General features: G+C 36.0%; 1 protein-coding gene across 1 annotated transcript in view; it reads right to left on the reverse strand.

Annotated features, from left to right (window-relative positions):
- Positions 1-4,095: 4,095 nt before the first annotated feature.
- FYTTD1 (forty-two-three domain containing 1) overlaps positions 4,096-20,110 on the reverse strand; it is a gene marked incomplete at its 5' end in the record, with an annotated part of 32,815 nt that continues 16,800 nt past the window's right edge. Inside the window, 8 exon segments of the mRNA XM_010834314.1 lie at positions 4,096-7,570; positions 9,435-9,561; positions 13,600-13,674; positions 15,045-15,095; positions 15,097-15,106; positions 15,506-15,550; positions 15,553-15,602; positions 18,630-18,742. Coding sequence (XP_010832616.1) covers positions 7,472-7,570; positions 9,435-9,561; positions 13,600-13,674; positions 15,045-15,095; positions 15,097-15,106; positions 15,506-15,550; positions 15,553-15,602; positions 18,630-18,742 — 570 coding nt within the window.

A 20,110-nucleotide genomic window follows, 5' to 3' on the forward strand; every position in this document is an offset into this window, starting at 1 on the left:
GCGCATGCGCGACCCGATGATAGGTGGGCGGGGAAAGGGGCTTACAGACCCCGGCCGGATCCCTTGATGGACAGGGCTGCGGTGCCGCTCTGCACTTCCAGGCGCTGGCCTCCGCCCACAGGAGGTTTCCAAGAGAAATTTAAAACGGAACTCACAAATCTCGAGCAGCTCCCTATGATGGGCTCCCAGTGGCCTTTCTAACATACCCCTACAAAAATGTCTTTCAGACACGCTCCTCACCAAAACTACCTTCCTCCCTTAGGAGGATTAAACATTAAGTTTTAACACTGTTGCTGCCACAAAAGAGGGAAAAGGTTCCTTGACTTGTCATTCTATAAGCCAAGTGATTTAAGTGGAGATTGTGAATTTATTAACCATTATTGCCTGAGGGAAACAGAAGTGTTAACCTGGCTCCCAAACTTCATAATTCTCATTGAAAGGGTTATATAAATATTTTAGGCCCTTCCTACAAAATAGCTTCTTAAGGAAAATAAACACTTTAAATAGTACCTCTTCTTTGGGCAAGATTTTATTGTTGAACAAAACTGGGTGAACCTCACTGAAGTCTAAAATTTGGGTCTAGAAGCAAAACCGAGGAAGAGAAAATGATCTTACCATAATCTACATGTGGGAATTAAAGACAGAACTGAAGAGAGTTAAAAATAAAAATGAAACCATTCAGTTACTGGAAGATTAGAAAATATTTCATTTTATTAAAAATATTTTGTAATTTTTTACCACACCATGGGACTTGCAGGATTTTAGCTTCCTGATCCATGGACAGAGGAGCCTGGTGGGCTGCAGTTCAGAGGTCTGGTTGCAGAGTTGGCAAGACTGGGTGACTTGCACAGCAGCATGACTTCCTCAATGAGGGATTGAACCTATGCCCTCCAGAATGAAAGCTGGGAGTTCTGACCACTGGACTGCCAGGGAATTCCCACCACTTCATTTTAAACCAATTAGGCCTCACATATATTACAACCAGTCTTCAGCTTATTCTTGACATTACTGAATGACACTTGTCATTCCTGCTAAATGATGTAAATTTCCCCTACAATCAATCAACTAGTATTTTCTGTGGGAAATAAGACTGTCAGATACAGTCCTTTTCCTAGATTGTAATTATGGAATCCAAGTAAGCCAAATAGAGATTCAGTTCAGTTCAGTTCAGTTCAGTCGCTCAGTAGTGTCCGACTCTTTGCGACCCCAAGAGATTAAAACTACAAAAAAAGGGCTGAGTGGGGGTAGTGGGAATTAACCATCAGAATTCAAAGAAAAGGAATCTAGTATGTCAAATTCTGAAACAAATCTGAAGGATTCTGAAGTGCAATAGGCTGGAAGGGGAAAGTAACATCCCAAACTGAAAGGAATATCAGCATGAACACATCCAGGTACGATTTATAATGGTTCATGTGGAGAACATTGCCACAGGCCAAAAAGTTCATGTCAGAGAGCAAAAGAAAGTAAGGTTGGAGAGATGCTGTCCATCACTCAAGGTCCAGCTTTACAATGAAACGTTGATTAGCATTTCCCCAACTCCTAAATAGAAGAGACTGTGAAAATGTTTAATCTCAGTGCCAAAGTTCATTAGTATCAATTGCTCAGAGAGTTGTTCTGTAAATTGTGTTCTAGGTTCTTCAGCGACAGGTTCCATGATCAGTGTCTCTAATGAACATGGGTCACCCAAATAGCAAGTGATCTGTTATCCCTGGCAGGTATCATCTATCCAATGTATGAATTGGTTTTTGTTACTCTAGACTTCTAAAATTGTTACTCTTAGAAAGACTTTAAGCTATACAAAAAGCAGGTCCTCATTTTAATTTTTTTAGAGCTATTTCAACCACAAAAGCAGAACCATATATTCCATATTAATGCTACAATGCTATAGAAATAGACTTTTTTAAATGCACAGGTATCATCTATATTTGATTACCAATTACCTTCCACATTTGAATTCCTGACAAATTCTCCTTATATGGCCTCATTCTTCCTATCCACCTGCACATATCATTATAATTACAACATACAATGGAGAAGGCAATGGCAACCCACTCCAGTGCTCTTGCCTGGAAAATCCTATGGATGGAGGAGCCTAGTAGGCTGCAGTCCATGGGGTTGCGAAGAGTCAGACACGACCAGGAGACTTCACTTTCACTTTTCACTTTCATGCATTGGAGAAGGAAATGGCAACCCACTCCAGTGTTCTTGCCTGGAGAATCCCAGGGACGGGAGAGCCTGGTGGGCTGCCATCTATGGGGTCGCACAGAGTCGGACACGACTGAAGTGACTTAGCAGTAGCAGCATGCTAATTCCGGCCTTTGAAGTTCTGACCAAGTTTATACATAGATTATACTTTGTCTAGTCAACTAGATTTTAAGGTCCTTAATATGTTAAACTTTATAGTTATCTTCAATATCCTGGCTGAGTATATCAATAGTTTAAAAATAGAGTAAGTGGAAAGAAACAAAGATGCTGTTAAGTACTAACACAGTAGAAGTTATGTGCTAATACATCAGAGGTTAGGAGAAAAAAGAACTACAATATTTGAGAACAGGGTCTCATTAAGTCCAAAATATCTGTAGATATTAAGTCTACCATGGTCAAAACAGAAGCCTGTGGATACAGTAAAAATTAAGATGCTATATATACACTATAAGAACTAGTCCTACATAAAGAAAGGCTGGAAGAAAAGATAAATCAGAAGTTAATTTTGAGACCTCTAAGGATTTGAAGTTTTATCTATAAAGTAAAGGTAGAATGAGGGAATTCTCATCCTTCTCCCTCAATCTTCTCCATAAAGGAAGGGACAAAATCATCTTGAGAAAATAAGGTATGGGAAATGGGAGTCATTGTAGGGAATTCACCAGAGTCTAGTGATGAACAAAAGAAGTGATGAGAAACAGTTGCAAAAGGGCTGAGTAAAAGGGCTTCAGGGATCTCTAACTTGTTCCACTACTGCTCTATGGTCTGGAAGCAGGTGAAAAGTCAATGCGGGTTTACCAAATGTTAGGAATTAACACAAAGAACCTCCCTGCTTCTCCCTGTGTATTTTATAGGCTGAAAGGTTACTCACTGAACACTAGTGGCAAAAGTTTCACTCCAACCTTAGTAACTCTCTCCACCTCTGCATCTCATATCACGCAGAAATAAAGTTCTTTCCCTAGTTTTACTCATTAGAAATATATTATGGCTACTCCTTTAAGATTCTACGTTATAAACTCAGAGCAGTAGGATTAAAATCTTGGCCAATCCCCTTTTCTAAAAATACAAAGCACAGAAACTGGTTTGTTGAATATGTTCAACAAATGTTTGGTTCTACCCTTTCTGACTGCTTTAGTGGGGGGGAAAAAAAGAAAAGAATTGACTTTTTAAAAAATTTTACAAGAAAATTTAGACTGTGATTTTCTTCTCAGGAAAAGTGGAAATAGAAATTAAACATACAGGCTAGGGAAATAATTTCCTATTTATCTGTTTTTAATTTTTTTTGATGTGGACCTTTTAAAAGTCTTTATTGAACTTGTTAAAATATTGCTTCTATTTTATGTTTTGGGTTTTTGCCTGCAAGGCATGTGAGTTCTTAGTTCCCCAAGCAGAGACGGAACTGCACCCCCTGCATTGGAAGGTGAAGTTTTAACCACTGGGCCACCAGCGAAGTCCCTCTTATTTTTCTTTAAACATTGATAAACCTCATCAGAATATATTGAGAAAAAGGAATTTCAGTTCCAGAATGGTATCACATTTCTTTGTTTTATCAAGCTTTTAGTTGGATAGATTTTTAGGTAGAAAGTAAACTGTAAGGGCAGGGGAAAAAAGAGACATTCAAAGTCAACAATTTATAAACAAATCTTTAAATCCCTCTTAGAAAGTGAAATCGCTCAGTTGTGTCCAACTCTGCAACCCCATGGACTGTAGCCCAGGCTCCTCCGTCCATGGAATTTTCCAGGCAAGAGTACTGGAGTGGGTTGCCATTTCCTTCTCTAGGGGATATTTTTGACCCAGGGATCAAACCCGGGTCTCCCGCATTGCGGGTAGTCACTTTACCATATGAGCCACATGGAAAATCCCTCTTAATGGTTCACAGTAGTCCAAAATTCTTGTTGTAAATGCTTGGAGTTTATTGGTGTCATTTTTAAACAGGGGTTAACTCCAAACTGATCTATGCAAAAATAACTTGCTTTTAACTTAAGGAAAGCTTAAATCTCATGCTTCCTTTTTTTTTCACAGTGGCAAAAAACAAATAATCATATAATTCTGATGAGACTTCAAAGATTTAGTGAACAGAAATGAAGAAATCATTTTCTGCCCTAATGTTGCCTGCATTTAGAATGTATGGCATTCATTCTCTGCAGTGTATTCATTCTCTGTCCGCTATTTCTTTTCACTCTTACTTCCTTAGAGTAACAGAAATCAAAAGGTACCCCAACACTGTTTATGTTACACTGTGAATTACAAAGCTATTGACAGCAAAATATGATATATCTATCTATTATAACAAAAAATAACCACTGGGCAATAAATTCAAAGTTTCTTCATACTTACAGTATTTTATGATTTGCTTATAATTAAAATTGTGGTGAAGTTTATACCTATTAGAAAAAAATACATAATGTTTGACAAGGAACACTGGCCTTTTCTAATAGGTCTACCTAACTGGAATGAAAAGTGATGAAATCTCATAATTATCACTGGCAGAGTGTATTTACTTACCATGTTACAAATGCTAGAGCATGGTATTACCATTTCTTAGATATCTGACAAGCCACACACCATTCCACTACTTTCTGTGGGTGTTCCATTCATGGAGAATTAAAGATCTGAGCTTAAAAAGTAACTGGATCACACACAGGTGTTGAAAAGCTGAGTATCACTGAACCAAGATGTAAAAAAAAAAAAAACAAAAATGGATGATCTCTAAAGGTTCATTCAGTCTAATATATTGCATTCTAAGAAAATTTGATTTTCTATTCTAATTCCCCCTGACTAGTTCTTGTTGGAGCTATAATTGAAGCAGTCAAAAGATAGTTAATGGGATGTCAAAATGAGTCTAAATTGATTTACCAATTTAATTGTTTGGCAGCTTTTCAAATCCTAAATGTTATAGTCACTACAAAGTTCTTTGTAACACAAAACAATCTAAAAACCACAACTCAATCTTTTTAGCTAAGAATAAATCATGAGAGACCTGTAATATTTTATTTGTTAAAAATGAACAGCTTCAGATCTAAAGGTAACTTTTCCAAAAAACACCAAAAAGTACAGTGTAAAGCATCTCCTCATTAAATACAAACGTTCATTTTGTGATGCACTGCATCAATGTTTTTTACACACCTTGATGCAAAGGGAAATTTAAGTTGCATCTTGTTTAAAAAAAAAAAAAACTTTTAATAACTGAAATAGGATGACTACAACCACATTCTAAGAAAGGAAAAATTTCCTCCAAAAGAGCATATTCCTTTGTTTTTATACAACATGTTAGCACTCAAGAATTATAATTTGGCTGTAACAAAGGCAAGATTTTATATTTAAAAAGAAAATGAAATTACAGATGCATGAAGAGCAAAAGTTTAATATACCAAAGACATTTTGTTTGATGCACTTAATATCAATATTTGGAGGGATTTTTAAGATTTAAAAAGAAGGCATTAATAATAGCTCTGTACAATAATATTTAAAAGAACAAGAAAATGAAAACATCTTTATACCGTATTTTCACAAACTGCTCTAAAGACAGCAAACTCGTGCTCAGTTGTTTTTCCTTTGTTTTAAAATAAGTTATCAATAATTCTAAACCAGTCTAAAATGTATTGTTCATGAATCAAATCTAAGCATTCATACTTGCAAAAATGTTTTGCAGTGAGTCCTTGGCCTACAGAGAGACTGGAGTTTACTTTCAAATTGTATGACTGGCTTCCAATAATCCCTTATCAGTAGACTTACAAGCAAAATACCAGATATTAAGGATCAGATTTAATTCTTTGGTATAAGCATGAAACTGTTATTGATAGCTTTCCGTGGCTAGCATAAACCAAGTAACCAAAGGACCACGAGAAACAACAATGAAATCTAGTATACCCTGCAACGCAGGCAGGAGCCATAACAATGTTTTGTGTTTTAACAGGGAAAATCAACACAAATTATACACTGAAGGGAAAACTAACACCTACTTAGAGGTTTTAACATTACAACAAATCAAAAAGTTAAGCTTCAAAATGACCAAACTCGTAACCTGTAGTTTGAATATTTTGCTGCATTTTGCTATTATATCATAACTTAAAATTTACAACCATCTGAGGACTTTCAGCACTAGCTTGGCACAACAAATTAACTCCTCCTAACCCTCCAGAGTATGAGGGGGGAAATCCTTTTCTCACCACAAATGCCTGAACTTTACACAAGAAATCAGAAGCAAAGGTACAGAACAAGGTCATAATAATGTTAACTCTATTATAATTTTGCACCTTTTACCTTGTGACATATATATATTTTTTAAGAGCTGTATGTATACTGTTCAACTTAGTAAACTTAAAATTTAACTTTTCAAATAAGAAGTCCAGGACTTTATGGCTAATTTTCCTATCAAAATATCTATAGAACTCAATCCATTTTAATTATAATTATTCCAAATATCATCTGAAGAATACTTTGTGCACACTAGACTCAAAACTACACTAAATTCAAACAGTATACCTATGACCTAGCTTTTAAAGTCTTCATCTCAGTTACCATCTTCCACCTGCTACTTTCTCTCCACACAAATTACCAGATTTTTACTCTGGACTTTCCTCCAATTAGGCTCTATCAGATAACTCCGTAAACACCCATTTACAGCCTTTAAACACCAACATTTTAAACAGAAGCTAATGCCCGGAGTCACATTTCTCATTAAAAAAAAGTTCAGCATTAAAGATTTACAACTCTGGAGGATTAACTTAATGTTATTTGAAAAATGAACCAAGTTCCAGATATCCCCATAAATCTTAAACCCCCAAACTGAAATTCTAATAATTTTTTATATCCCTAATGCAGAAAAGTCAACTGCACTTATTACACCAACACTATTAAAGTATAAGTGACAGCAACAAAGGGACCTATTTCAAATCTTGAAGACCAAGATTTACAATGGCAAGGTGTAAAAAATGGGCAAAGGTGATGAGATCCTAAATACCACTATCATAAAATAATCAATTTCTATCTTTCCACATTCTTTCTGCTGCATGAGGAATCAAAAAAGTCAAATAGAGAATTGTTCTGTCTGGGCCAACCATGAAATCTTTAAGAACACATAGGCATATTCCCTGTTATTCTTTCAGGGCATTATTTATACATGTTTAAAAAAAACTTCAAAAATAAAAATAAGAGTTATTTAGCCTTGTGAATATTTTGAAATAAAGTTTCTTGAATTTCTGTGATGAACTCTTCAAGCAATTAAATTTTTAAGAGTCATCACTGAAAAGTTCCTGTGACATGGGATCTATCCCACGGTTACAAAGCGGCTTCCTCCTTTGTTGAAAGTGAGAGTGGCTCTTTGTTCCTTCAGGATCCCAAATCGCTCATTCAAAGTCATCCCTGTCTGGAGAAAACAAAACAAAACAAAAATTAACAACTTGACTGTAAGCTACATTTGCTTTGGAACAACAATGTGATCATAATGGTAATTCACAGTAACAATACCTAACATTCATATATATATACATATATATGATATATATGTGTACTATAATATATATATCTGAGCCACCTTTCCTGGTGGCTCAGACGGTAAAGCGTCTGCCTGCAATGCAGGAGACCCGGGTTCGATTCCTGGGTCGGAAAGATCCCCTGGAGATTTGCTTTGGAATAATAATGTGATCATAATGGTAATTCACAGTAACAATACTTAACATTCATATATAAATAAATAAGTGTGTGTGTGTGTGTGTGTGTGTGTGTGTGTGTATATATATGAGGGAAACACCCATATGAAATAGGTGAATTTAGTGAAGTTTAGGGAAGTCAGTTGTCCACTTGGAGGTCTAGAATTGAAACCTAGAGTCAGAATCCCTAAAAGGGCAATGAAAGAATGTTCAAACTACCACACAACTAAGCTCATCTCACATGCTAGCAAAGGAATGCTCAAAATCCTTCAAGCCAGGCTTCAACAGTATATGAATTGAGAACCTCCAGATGTTCAAGCTGGATTTGAAAAGGCAGAAGAACCAGAGGTCAAACTACCAACATCCACTGGATCATAGGAAAAAAACAGGGAATTCCAGAAAAAACATCTACTTCTGCTTCATTGACTACACTAAAGCCTTTGTGTGGATCACAACTAACTTAGAAAATTTTTAACGAGATGGAAATACCAGGCTGAAAGGAAAGTAACAACAGACAAAATAAGCAAAATAAATTTGGTCAAATTTCTGTCTATACAGAAAATTTTATCTTCATGCCACAGTTGACATTTTAAAATGTAACACTCATTCATGATAAAAATTCTCAGCAAATTACAAATAGAAGGGAACTTCCTCAATCTGATAAAAACAGCCTACTGCTAACATCAAACTTAATGGTGAAAAACAATGCCTTCTCAAGTCTGGAGACAAAGCAAGCAAACATGCTCTCAACATAGAACTGAATGTCCTAGCCATCATAATGAAGAAAACGAAAAGATTTAAAGATTGGCAAGAAATTCAAAGAATGACATGATTGCTTACAAAGAAAATCCTAAGTAATCTATAAAATTATTAAAAGCAGAAAGTGTATTTTAGCAAGATTACAAGGTTAATAATACAAAAACTGCCAAAACCATGGTGAGATATACCACTTGACATGCATCAGAATGTCTAAAATCAAATGACAGATAATAACAAATGCTGGTAAGGCCATGGAAAAATTCAGAACTCTTACATGTTGGAAGGAATGGTACCACAGCTACTTCTCTGGAAAACAATTTCGTACTCCCCCAAAAGATAAACCCAGAATTATAATATGATCTAGCAATTCCATTCTTAGGTATTTACCGAGGAGAAATAAAATACACGCACACAAAAACATGAATGCACAGGTTTTTGTGTGAGCATATGTACATGAATGTTCAGAGGAGCATTATTCACAATAGCCAAAGAATGGAAACAATCCAAATGTCCATCAACTGACAAATAAAATACAAGTATATCCATATGGTGGAATATTATTCAGGAATAAAAAGAAAATATTGATATACACAATGGATAAACCATGAAAAAATTATGGTAAGTGAAAAAAGGTTCACACATTATATGATCCCATTCACATGAAATGTCCAAAATAAGCAAATCGAGAGACAGAAAACAGGTAGACCAGTAGTTTCCTAGGGTTAAGGATAGTTAGGACATCCTATTTATTATACAACATTAGTTTTGTTAATTAAAATATTTTCAGTCAATGGCCAGAGAAATACAGGGGGGGAAATTTACCTGTTTTCCAACACTGTTTATGTCAAATTGTAGGGGGACACCTTTAGGAACTTTCTTTATATCAGATTGATCCCGTTTTGTCAAGAATGAGGGCACAGCAGTACGAGTTAATCGTGGTTTCTGAGTTCTATTAGAAAAAAATTAAAATAAGATCAATTAAACAATCAAAAGAAGAGAAATAAATCACTTGGTTCATTAAGACATCTTGACTTGTATACATGTTCAACTGTATGAAGGCTACTTTATTTACATTCTCAATAACCCCGCCAACCCAGTTTTTTTTATTTTTTTATTTTTTATTTTTTCTCCAAATTCCTGGTTTAATAAAGTCTTGTTTATTTTGAGAAAAAAGGTCCCAAACATCAGGCTGTTCACAAAAATAACCCACAGTATCAACTTTAGAAAACAAATCTTAAGACTATTACACTAGTTATTTTTCTAGAGGATGCATTTAACATGCCAACTCTCATTCACAAAAAGACATTGTTACATTTGTGTTGAACAGCCCCACACAGCACTCTTATGTGGGGTTTAACACACATACCTCTAACTCAAAGCTGCTCTCAGGTTCCACTCAACTAATGAGGACTGCCTTTGTTGTCAGGGAAGCAACTATTGTATGAATGGAAAGAACTGTACTCCCTGTGTAACAAGAGATTATTTTGGAGACAGTTGATAAAAACCATACATCCTTTTTATTGTTAAGTCATAAAGAGGTATCAAAATTAAAAGCAAAAATTACAGGGTAAGACTTAACGTAACTACTAGGAGGGTCAAAGAAGTGAAAATGGGACTAGGCGCAGGGCAATATGAATTAATGAACATGGGAAGGACAAGGATGGGGAGAACCGTGAGCATGTGCTGAAGATACTAGGGGAGAGGATCTGGTGAAAATTTTGATCTTAGACAAGCGCCTAGGTAAAGAAATAATGGGATAAGATTTCTAAACCCCGCTATGTGCTTAAGAGTCATCCTCGCCATTGGCGCTGTCTCTGTCATCCTCTCCTTCCTCAGCCTCTTTTTCATCATCCTTGATCAACTCCAGCTGGTCATCCCCCGATCTTCATTATCATCATCATCCAGTAGGTCCCCCTCCTCTATTTTTTGAAGTATAGTTAATTTACAATATTGTGTGTTTCAGGTATACAGCATAGTGATTCAGTATTTTTGCAGATATTTCATTATAGGTTGTTATATGATAATGGGTCTAATTCCCTATGCTATACAGTAAATCCTTGTTGCTTATCTATTTTATATATAGTAATTTGTATCTGTTAATTCCATACACCTGATTTTTTCCTTCTGCCTTCTCTCCCCTCTGTGTAACCACAAATTTGTTTTCTATGTCTACAAGTCTGTTTCTGCTTTCTATATACATTCATTTGTATTATTTTTTTAGATTCCATATATAAGTAATATATAGTATTTGTCTTTCTCTGACTTATTTAAGTATAACATTCTCTCGGTCCATCCATGTTGCTGCAAATAACAGTATTTCATTCTTTTTATAGCTGAGTAACATTCCACTGTATATATACATATATATGCATATATATATGCCACATCTTATTTATCCATTCATCTCTTGATGTATACTTAGGTTGCTTCCATGTCTTGACTATTGTAAACAGTGCTGTTATGAAAAACACTGGGGTGCACATATCTTTTTGATTTAGTGTTTTCGTTTTTTTCTAGATATATACCCAGGAGTGGAATTGGTAGTTAGTTCTATTTTTAAGAAACCTCTATACTGTTTTCCACAGTGGATGAACCAATTTACATTCTCACCAACAGTGTACATGGGTTCCCTTTTCTCCACATCCTCTCTTACATTTATTATTTGTAGACTTTTTGATGAGAGCTATTCTGACAGGTGAAGTGATACCTCATTGGGGTTCTGATTTGCATTTCTTTAACAATTAGTGGTGCTAAGTATCTTTTCATGTGCCTGCTAGCCATCTGTATGTCTTCTTTGGAAAAATGTCTGTTTAGGTCTTCTTCCCACCTTTTGACTGAACTGTTTTCATACTGACTTGTATAAGCTGTTTGTATATTTTGGATTTTAACCCATTGTTGGTTGCATCATTTGCAAATACTTTCTTGCATTCTGTAGGCTGTCTTCTGATTTTGTTGATGGTTTCCTTGGCTGTGTAAAAGCTTTAAAGTTTAATTAAAAGTCCCATTTGTTTATTTTTGTTATATCTTTTGCCTTTGGAGACTGATCCAAGAAAATACTGCTATGATTTATGTCAGGGTGTGACCTCCCCCCTTTTTTTTTTTTTTTTCAGAATTGCTTTGGTAATTTGGGGGTCACCTGGGGTTCCATGTAAATTTTATCTGCTCTAGTTCTGTGAAAAATGCCCTGGGTATTTTGATAGGGATTGCGTTAACTCTATAGATTACTCAGTTATATGGTCATTTTAATGATATTAATTCTCCCAATCCAAGAGCATGGGATTATCTTTCCATTTCTTTGAATCATCTAAAATTTCCTTCATCAATATCTTGCAGTTTTCAACATACAGGTCCTTCACCTCCTTGGTTAAATTTATTCATAGGCATTTTGTAAATACAATTTTAAATCAGTTTTCTTTTTTACTCTTTCTGATATTTCATTATTAGTATATAAAAACAGATATTAATCTTGTATCCTGCAACCTTGCTGAATCAAAAAAAAAAAAAACAACTTGGTTCTTGACAGACTAATCTAGAGACTAAAATTTATAAATTGCTCACAGAATACCTCTGTAAGTAGAACTACAAACTTTTCAACAATTTGGAATAATTGGTCATTTCCAAGTCTTAATCTTCTACTAAAATAAAGCAACCTCTAAAACCTCGAGACTCATCTGATGTTTTCATCTCAATTATTAAAATGGATGTATAGGCAAAACAAAAACTCTGTAAACCTAGGAATTAAAAAAAAAAATTTATTATTTTAAAAATATGTTCATCACAACTCACATAATTGACTTCATAACCTACTAATGGGTTACACACATCGACACAGACATTTTCCTCTGCTGTGTTAGCTTGAGTACGTCTGCATGAAGTTCCAAGAAATTAGCCAATCTGCTAGACCACTGGCTGATACGGGACTTTCTTTCAATTCTAAGTACACAACGTAGATTTTCATTCCTGATACTTTTTGATGGGAAAAATTTAAGAGTGAGAGTTACCGTGTGGTCTAGTGAGGATCCAATGAGGCTTTTCCACGGCTAGGTCAATTATCAGGTTGAATTTGATAATATGGTTTTAGAACTTTCTTGAAATGGATCCTTTACCTCCAGCCCAGTGCTACAAGTCTCACATCTTGCCTGTGAACTCAGGGTTCAGCTCAACCCCCACCCCAGGCAATATCACTTCCAGCTTCAACCTATAAAGTTTATAATGCAATAAATATAATGGAATGGTGAAGTTAATTAAGGTCATTTAAATTAAAGAATGGGCTTCCCTGGTGGCTCAGTGGTAAAGAATCCACCTGCCGATGCCGGAGACTTGGGTTTGATCCCTGGGTCAAGAAGATCCATGGAGAAGGAAATAGCAACCCACTCTAGTATTCCTGCCTGGGAAATTCCATGGACAGAGAAGCCTGGAGGCTATAGTTCATAGGGTCACAGACATGAATTAGCAACTAAACAACAAAAATAAAAGAATATACTATGAAGTCTTTAAAAAAAAGGCGGATGTGTATGTAATGAAGTCCAAAACATGTAACTTTTTTAGTTGTTTTGGCTTTTTTGTTTGTTTGCTTGTTTGCTTTGGCATGCTGTGTGGCTTGTGGAATCCTAGTGCCCTGTCCAATCAGGGATTGAATCTGGGCCATAGCACTCAAAGTACTGAGTCCTAACCACTGAAAGTGAAAGTGAAAATGAAGTCGCTCAGTCGTGTCTGACTCTTCGCCACCCCACGGACTGCATCCCACCAGGCTCCTCCGTCCATAGGATTTTCCAGGCTAGAGTACTGGAGTGGGGTGCCATTGCCTTCTCCGCCTAACCAATGAACCACCAAGGAATTCTCTACTTTTAACTTACACTTTGTATTGTTTCCTTGTCTCAGTTTATCCTAGCCTGGACATCATACTCCTGAGCAGAGTCAAATATTTTTCTATTATCTTACATAATGAGAGGTTATAATTTTTTCCAAAAAGAAAAAAAAGACTTACACTGGGCACTGCACTGCTCCTGGATTATCAATGGATACAGTCAAAATTCCTCCATTTGTGGTGGAAGTTCGCCATCTAGTTTCAAAAAACCAAAAATTTCATTAAAACGAAAGTTTACAAATCCTACTGTGTGTTCTATATAAAACATACATTTTAAAGTAGCCATTACTTTTTCTAAGTTTTCAGAAATTCTAGATATCTGAGCCCCGACATGATATAATTAATCAGCATATTGGTTATAAGAACTGGACACATGAATTTATAAATATTTTTCCATGTAACAGATATATGCACATAAAAAAATCAAATAATTCAGAAAAGCTTCTAATAAAAAGCAACAATCCTTTACTCCACTGTTCTCCCTTCCTGCTCCCCAGAGGCAGCACTTTTAACTTCCTGATTTTCTGCTTGTTAGTTACCTCCAGTTCACTAAACAAGATACTTAGGTAATAATATCTTGCTATCATAAGGATTCAGCTCATCACACTATCCTCTAGTTTCTCTTCCTAGTTTGAAACATTTTGATGGTTGTATCACTATTTTATTTTCATTAATTTTATAAATACACTTGAATTTCTTTTTCCAGTAGTATCTCTTGACATTTTCCCCTACCTCCTTTAAAAGAAAGGACAATAGTATTTCTAATTCCTTCCCTCTACCTCTTCACCCACTTTTTATCAGCTTTACTTTTATATTTATATAGGTCAAAGTCTGACATTTATATTACATTGTTACCAAATTAAGTATCTTGTGCTTTGTTCTATACATTGATCCTCAAACTCCAGTGCAAAAGAATACTATCAGCATGAAGTTCAAATAGTTGCCATTCTTATACTCCAACTGCTCAAAATCATGCCCATTCTAGAAGGTATCATATCTGAACCGCGATCATGTGATATATGCTTTGTTTTCTAAGTAGCAGCCATAATTTTAAATGATTTAGTTTTAAACTCTGGTCATACTGATGGAATGTTACAACTCACACTTGCAGTGCAATTCTACGAGACAAAAATATATTCTTAAAATACCTTCATGGGGTAAGGAGGAAAAAAGCAATATAAGAAGAAAACACTGTATTGTTTTTAAAAATTTATAAATATTCTAAAAGCTCTACTGGATTTTCTTCTACTTATTCCCTGAACTGGTTCATTTGTATAAAGTGATTATAAAAAAATAAAGAGCTATTTCATTAAAATGGAATAAACAGGAAAAAAAATACAGAGTAATGCATTTGCTGCTAAAACGTGTAACACTGACATGTGAAAAACCAAATGTTTTGGGGGGGAAATCAACAAAAACAAAACAGGATTTACTTATTTCAGGCTCAATGGTTAATTCACTCTGGGTCTCATTTAATTTCTTTTAAACTGCAGCACAAAGTAATTTAGGTCACTACTATTCTGGGAGTTTTGAAATGACATCTTGAAAAACAAATTGAAACTTACTGACGAGTTCTCTTTGCTACTACATCGTCTAGCAGTTGTTCTGAGTTCAACTGGGCCTGAACCTGAAGGGGAAAAAAAAAGCAGTAGATGCCATAGAAAGCAGAGGATTTGAATCCAAAGAGCTATCCTGCTCTGTAACTTTAGAACCCTGTGTGGTGGGTTTGAATGCAAGAGAGGAGCATGTGCCTATTCTGACAACACCTCTTTCTTGAGGTTCCTGTATCAGAATAAGTAGTAAAAACAAATTTATTCCTAAATAACATGTTGAATTCTTATAGGACACTGCATTGATGACAACAAAAGAGAAAAGAGGGAAAAAAATTAATCTAATGTCATGTTCTCCATATCCTAAACCCAAACCCTACCTTGATCATGGGTCATGTCTATAATTGATGATTACTAAAGGTGGATGGTCAGGATCCTTTGTGTAAAAAGAAAACACTGTCAAGGGTTTTTTATACCTTCAGGCCTCTTCTGAAAAGAAAAGTTGCCTGACGAGTGTCTTTCTGATGACTTAATTTATTTCCACTCCTGGTAAAATTATTTGGAATGTTATTTCTGCAACAACAAAAAAAACACATGTACCATGAAAAGTCTGGGCCACTTAACAACTCTGAAACATCTTGAAAAAATAAGCAAAAATAGTTAAATGCATAGGCGAAAATACTGAGGTATACTAAACACGAAGATTCAATTATGTTCTTGTTTACATGAAGCTATTGAGATCTGATTTACAGATATCATATAACAATCTGGTTAATTCTGGAGCTAATTTATCTTACAAATATTCAACTGTCTAAAAGAATTAGTACAAAGAAAATCATACCTAGGTACATCACTGTCAAACTGCTAAAAACCAACAATAAAGAGAAAATATTGAAATATAACATATTCTCCAAATCTCTCTCCTTCACTCATATGTATTGCTCTCCTTCACTCATAATACGTATTATATTAATATAAATCACACAAAAACTCATACTGTTCCACTGTTTGCTCTCTCCTGCATAGAATACTGTAACCTTAATTATGTTTGACTTTACTTTCACCAATTTCTAATTTCTATAGCAAGTTGGTAAAAGACAACTTTTCATACTTATCTGCTTATTTCTATAAATAAATGTTTAACATGTCACCTCATCTTACCTCCAACCTTATAGAGGCTCAAATGCATAATTTCCCTGGCCATCTCAATTAACAAGGACTCATTAATGGCTCAGGTAATTGACAAATTTTTGAGAAGTTCCTCTTTTCCAAAAAAAAAGTACTCCCAATTGATTCTCAAAACAAAGAGATGATAGTTGAGTAAAGTTACAATTATAGCCATTCCACATATACAAAAACTTCATTTCAGGGTTTTTTTGGTTTTTTTTGCTTTGAATTGTCTTTTATAAGAGATGAATAAATGGTATTTGAAACTGAAATAATAAAACTTCACAGCTTGTCAACTTCTACTTTATCCTTACAGAGAACAGAGTACCATAATCAGTTCAGTTCAGTTCAATCGCTCAGTCATGTCTAACTCTTTGCGACCCCATGGACTGCAGAACACCAGGCTTCCCTGTCCATCACCATCACCCTGTCCACCCCGGAGTTTACTCAAAATCATGTCCATCAAGTTGGTGATGCCATCCGACCATCTCATCCTCTGTCGATCCCTTCTCCTCCTGCCTTCAATCTTTCCCAACATCAGGGTCTTTTCAAATGAATCAATTCTTCCCATCAGGTGGCCAAAGTATTGGAGTTTCAGCCTCAGCATCAGTCCTTCCAATGAATATTTAGGACTGATTTCCTTTAGGATGGACTGGCTGGATCTCCTTGCAGTCCAAGGGACTCTCAAGAGTCTTCTCCAACACCACACTTCAAAAGCATCAATTCTTTTGCACTCAGCTTTCTTTATAGTCCAACTCTCACATCCATATATGACTACTGGTAAAACCACAGCTTTGACTAGATGGAACTTTGTTGGCAAAGTAATGTCTCTGCTTTTGAATATGCTGTCTAGGTTGGTCATAACTTTTCTTCCAAGGAGCAAGTGTCTTTTAATTTCACAGCTGCAGTCACAATTTCCAGTGATTTTGGAGCCCCAAAATAAAGTCTGTCACTGTTTCCATTGTTCCCTTGTCTATTTGCCATGAAGTGATGGGACCAGATGCCATGATCTTAGTTTTCTGAATGTTGAGTTTTAAGCCAACTTTTTCACTCTCCTTGCACTTTCATCAAGAGGCTCTTTAGTTCTTCTTCGCTTTCTGCCATAAGGGTGGTGTCATCTGCATATCTGAGGTTATTGATATTTCTCCCAGCAATCTTGATTCCAGCTTGTGCTTCATCCAGCCTGGCATTTTGCATTATGTACTCAGCATATAAGTTAAACAGGGTGACAATACACAGCCTTGACATACTCCTTTCCTGATTTGGAACCAGTTTGCCGTTCCATGTCCAGTTCTAATTGTTGCTTCTTGACCTGCATATATAGATTTCTCAGGAGGCAGGTCACGTGGTGTGGTATTCCCATCTATTTAAGAATTCTCCACAGTTTGTTGTGATCCACACAGTCAAAGGCTTTGGCATAGTCAATAAAGCAGAAGTACTATAATAGTAGGTCACATTTTAAACAATGGTCTTTTTAACATTTTAAATATCCTTAATTGGTAAAATACATGTGAAGTTTACCGCTTCGGCCAGTTCAGTGGCATTCAGTGCATTCACGTCGTACCACCACCACCACCATTTCCAGAAACATTCACCTTCACAGACTAAACCTGTTCCCCTTCCAACTCACTGCCCACCTCCGCCCAGCCCCCAGCTCCCACCCCTCCGCTGCCTGTCTCTGTGAATCTGATTGCTCTGGGGACCTTGCAAGAGTGGAATCACAGGACATACCCTTTTTAATTTAATACCAAAATAATTTCAGCTAGGGACTTCCCTGGTGGTCCAGCAGTTGAGAATCCACCTTTCAATGCAGGGCACACAGGTTCAATCCCTGATCAGGAAACTAAGATCCATATACTCCTGGGTAACTAAGCCTGTGCACCACAATTATTGAACCCACATGCCACAACTAGAGAGAAGCCCACGCACTACAATCAATGAATGATCCCGCATGCTACAACTAAGACTGGACATAGACAAATAAATAATTTAAGCTTAAGAAGTATTCATGAAAAATCCTTTCAGGTTTGCTTTTCCCACAAATAACATACACTATTCTGTTAAGAGCCACTGAGAGTATGTAACAAATTCAGCTTTCAGAATTTTGAATAATTCTGGCTGAGGTGTTTTTACCAAAACAATCACCTTTTTCAGTCTTTTTCTATATGTCAAGAGAAACAAAGAAACAGAGTGATGTTTTTCTTAAGAAGTCTATAATTAAATTCATCAACAACACTGGTTCTAAAAAATAAGGAAGCTGTAACTAAATGCTTCCATACTGAGTGTTCAAACAGACATCCCAAATGACCTGTCTCAAAAATGACCAGACAACTACAACATCACTGCAAATTCATTGATTTGAACTCTCAGTATAAGAAGTCCATCTTTATTTATGAAGGATAACATAATACTGTCTTATATTTGAGTACTTACTTTCTATTTAACTGGTTAGGTCTCTTGAGAGCTGCAACTGGTTTTCTCTGCACTTCATTTTGTCTCAGAAGGTTTGCCTTCCTTTTTAATGCTGGAAAATATCGTTCTATATTCTTTTAGAAAGCAAGAAACTATGTTAATTAGATTGCTTCATGCTCTATAACCTACCATATAAACATTTCTGAAGCAGAATGGACAGGGACTGACCACTACTTAAGATGTACAGATTAGAGAGACAGAGAAGCTAAAACAACTTGAATATTTCCAGTCTAAGTGACCAAAAAGATAACCACATTATACTTAAAATACTTGCAACTAAAGAAGAATTCAAACAGAAGAAGGAATTTTTTCTATTTTGGTTATGTTCAGTTTGAGATACTCTGAGGGATACACAGGTGATGAGGAAACATGGCTTTGGAGCTCAAGAGAAGAATCGAGAGAGCCTGAAATGAAAATCTGGGAATCTTTCATATAAATATGATTTTGATGTCAAGTGAAGGTGTAAGAGAGCCAAATTCCTGATGCAGGTGCAGCGCCATCGTGCTAGCCAAGCAATCTCTGATGGTTTCCTTGACTTTGACTGGACTGAAGTTGATCTTTAAGTCAGAGGAGAAGTAGAAGAGATATGTTATCTCTCCTTTGTCTCTTGCTCTCTTAGAGGGTCCTAAGCAGTGTGGCTTGTGCTTCTATGATTCTAGTGTTTTTAGTGAATTTGTGTTAAGCTTTGTTTGGTGTCTATTTGTTTCTATGAGATGTCTAAAGACTTTTGTGGGAACAAAGTGTATTACAGTGTGCTCACAATCACTCTTTCCCTCCAGCATTTAGAGTCAGTCTTCCTTTTAATTAGCTCCCTCCCAGGACCCCTGCAAAGAGTCACCTGTCAGGGCATCCACCAAGTTTAAAAAGACTGGTTAATTTCCAGACATGTCTCAGACTCAGCAGTGGCATAACTTGAGCTGTTTCACAAGAGGCTCTTAGACCCCTTGCCAATAGGCTTCTCTGAAATCTATTTTAACAACTAAAGACTGAAATCCTGCAGTGGGCACAGCTTAAACTCAAGTTGAGAATTCCATTATATAAAGAATTTGACACGTTACAAAATGTTTAGAGCAGCTCTGTCTCTTGAGGGCATTCAACAAATATCTATCAGGTATCTATAATGGGACAGGTATATTAGTCAGATATACAAAGATATCTAAGTATAGTCCTCATCTTCAAGTAATCCAGTCTAACAGACAGATGCATATTAATGGGTAATTATAATATACTGTGGTAAGTTATGTAATAGGATATGGGAAGTACGGTAATAACATTATAACAGAGAGAGATTTGCATATGCACAAAGAGAAAGAGATATGAAAGAGGAAACTATGACTTTAGATTCTTGGAATGTTGAGGTATGTTTATGGCGGAGAGGAGGGGGTGAAGGTAATGGTGTGGAATGTAGGTTTAAAGGTGGACATAGGCCAAATACAAATACT

This window comes from Bison bison, unplaced genomic scaffold (assembly GCF_000754665.1).
Source record: "Bison bison bison isolate TAMUID 2011002044 unplaced genomic scaffold, Bison_UMD1.0 scf7180017864032, whole genome shotgun sequence".
NCBI classification, from domain to species: domain Eukaryota; kingdom Metazoa; phylum Chordata; class Mammalia; order Artiodactyla; family Bovidae; genus Bison; species Bison bison.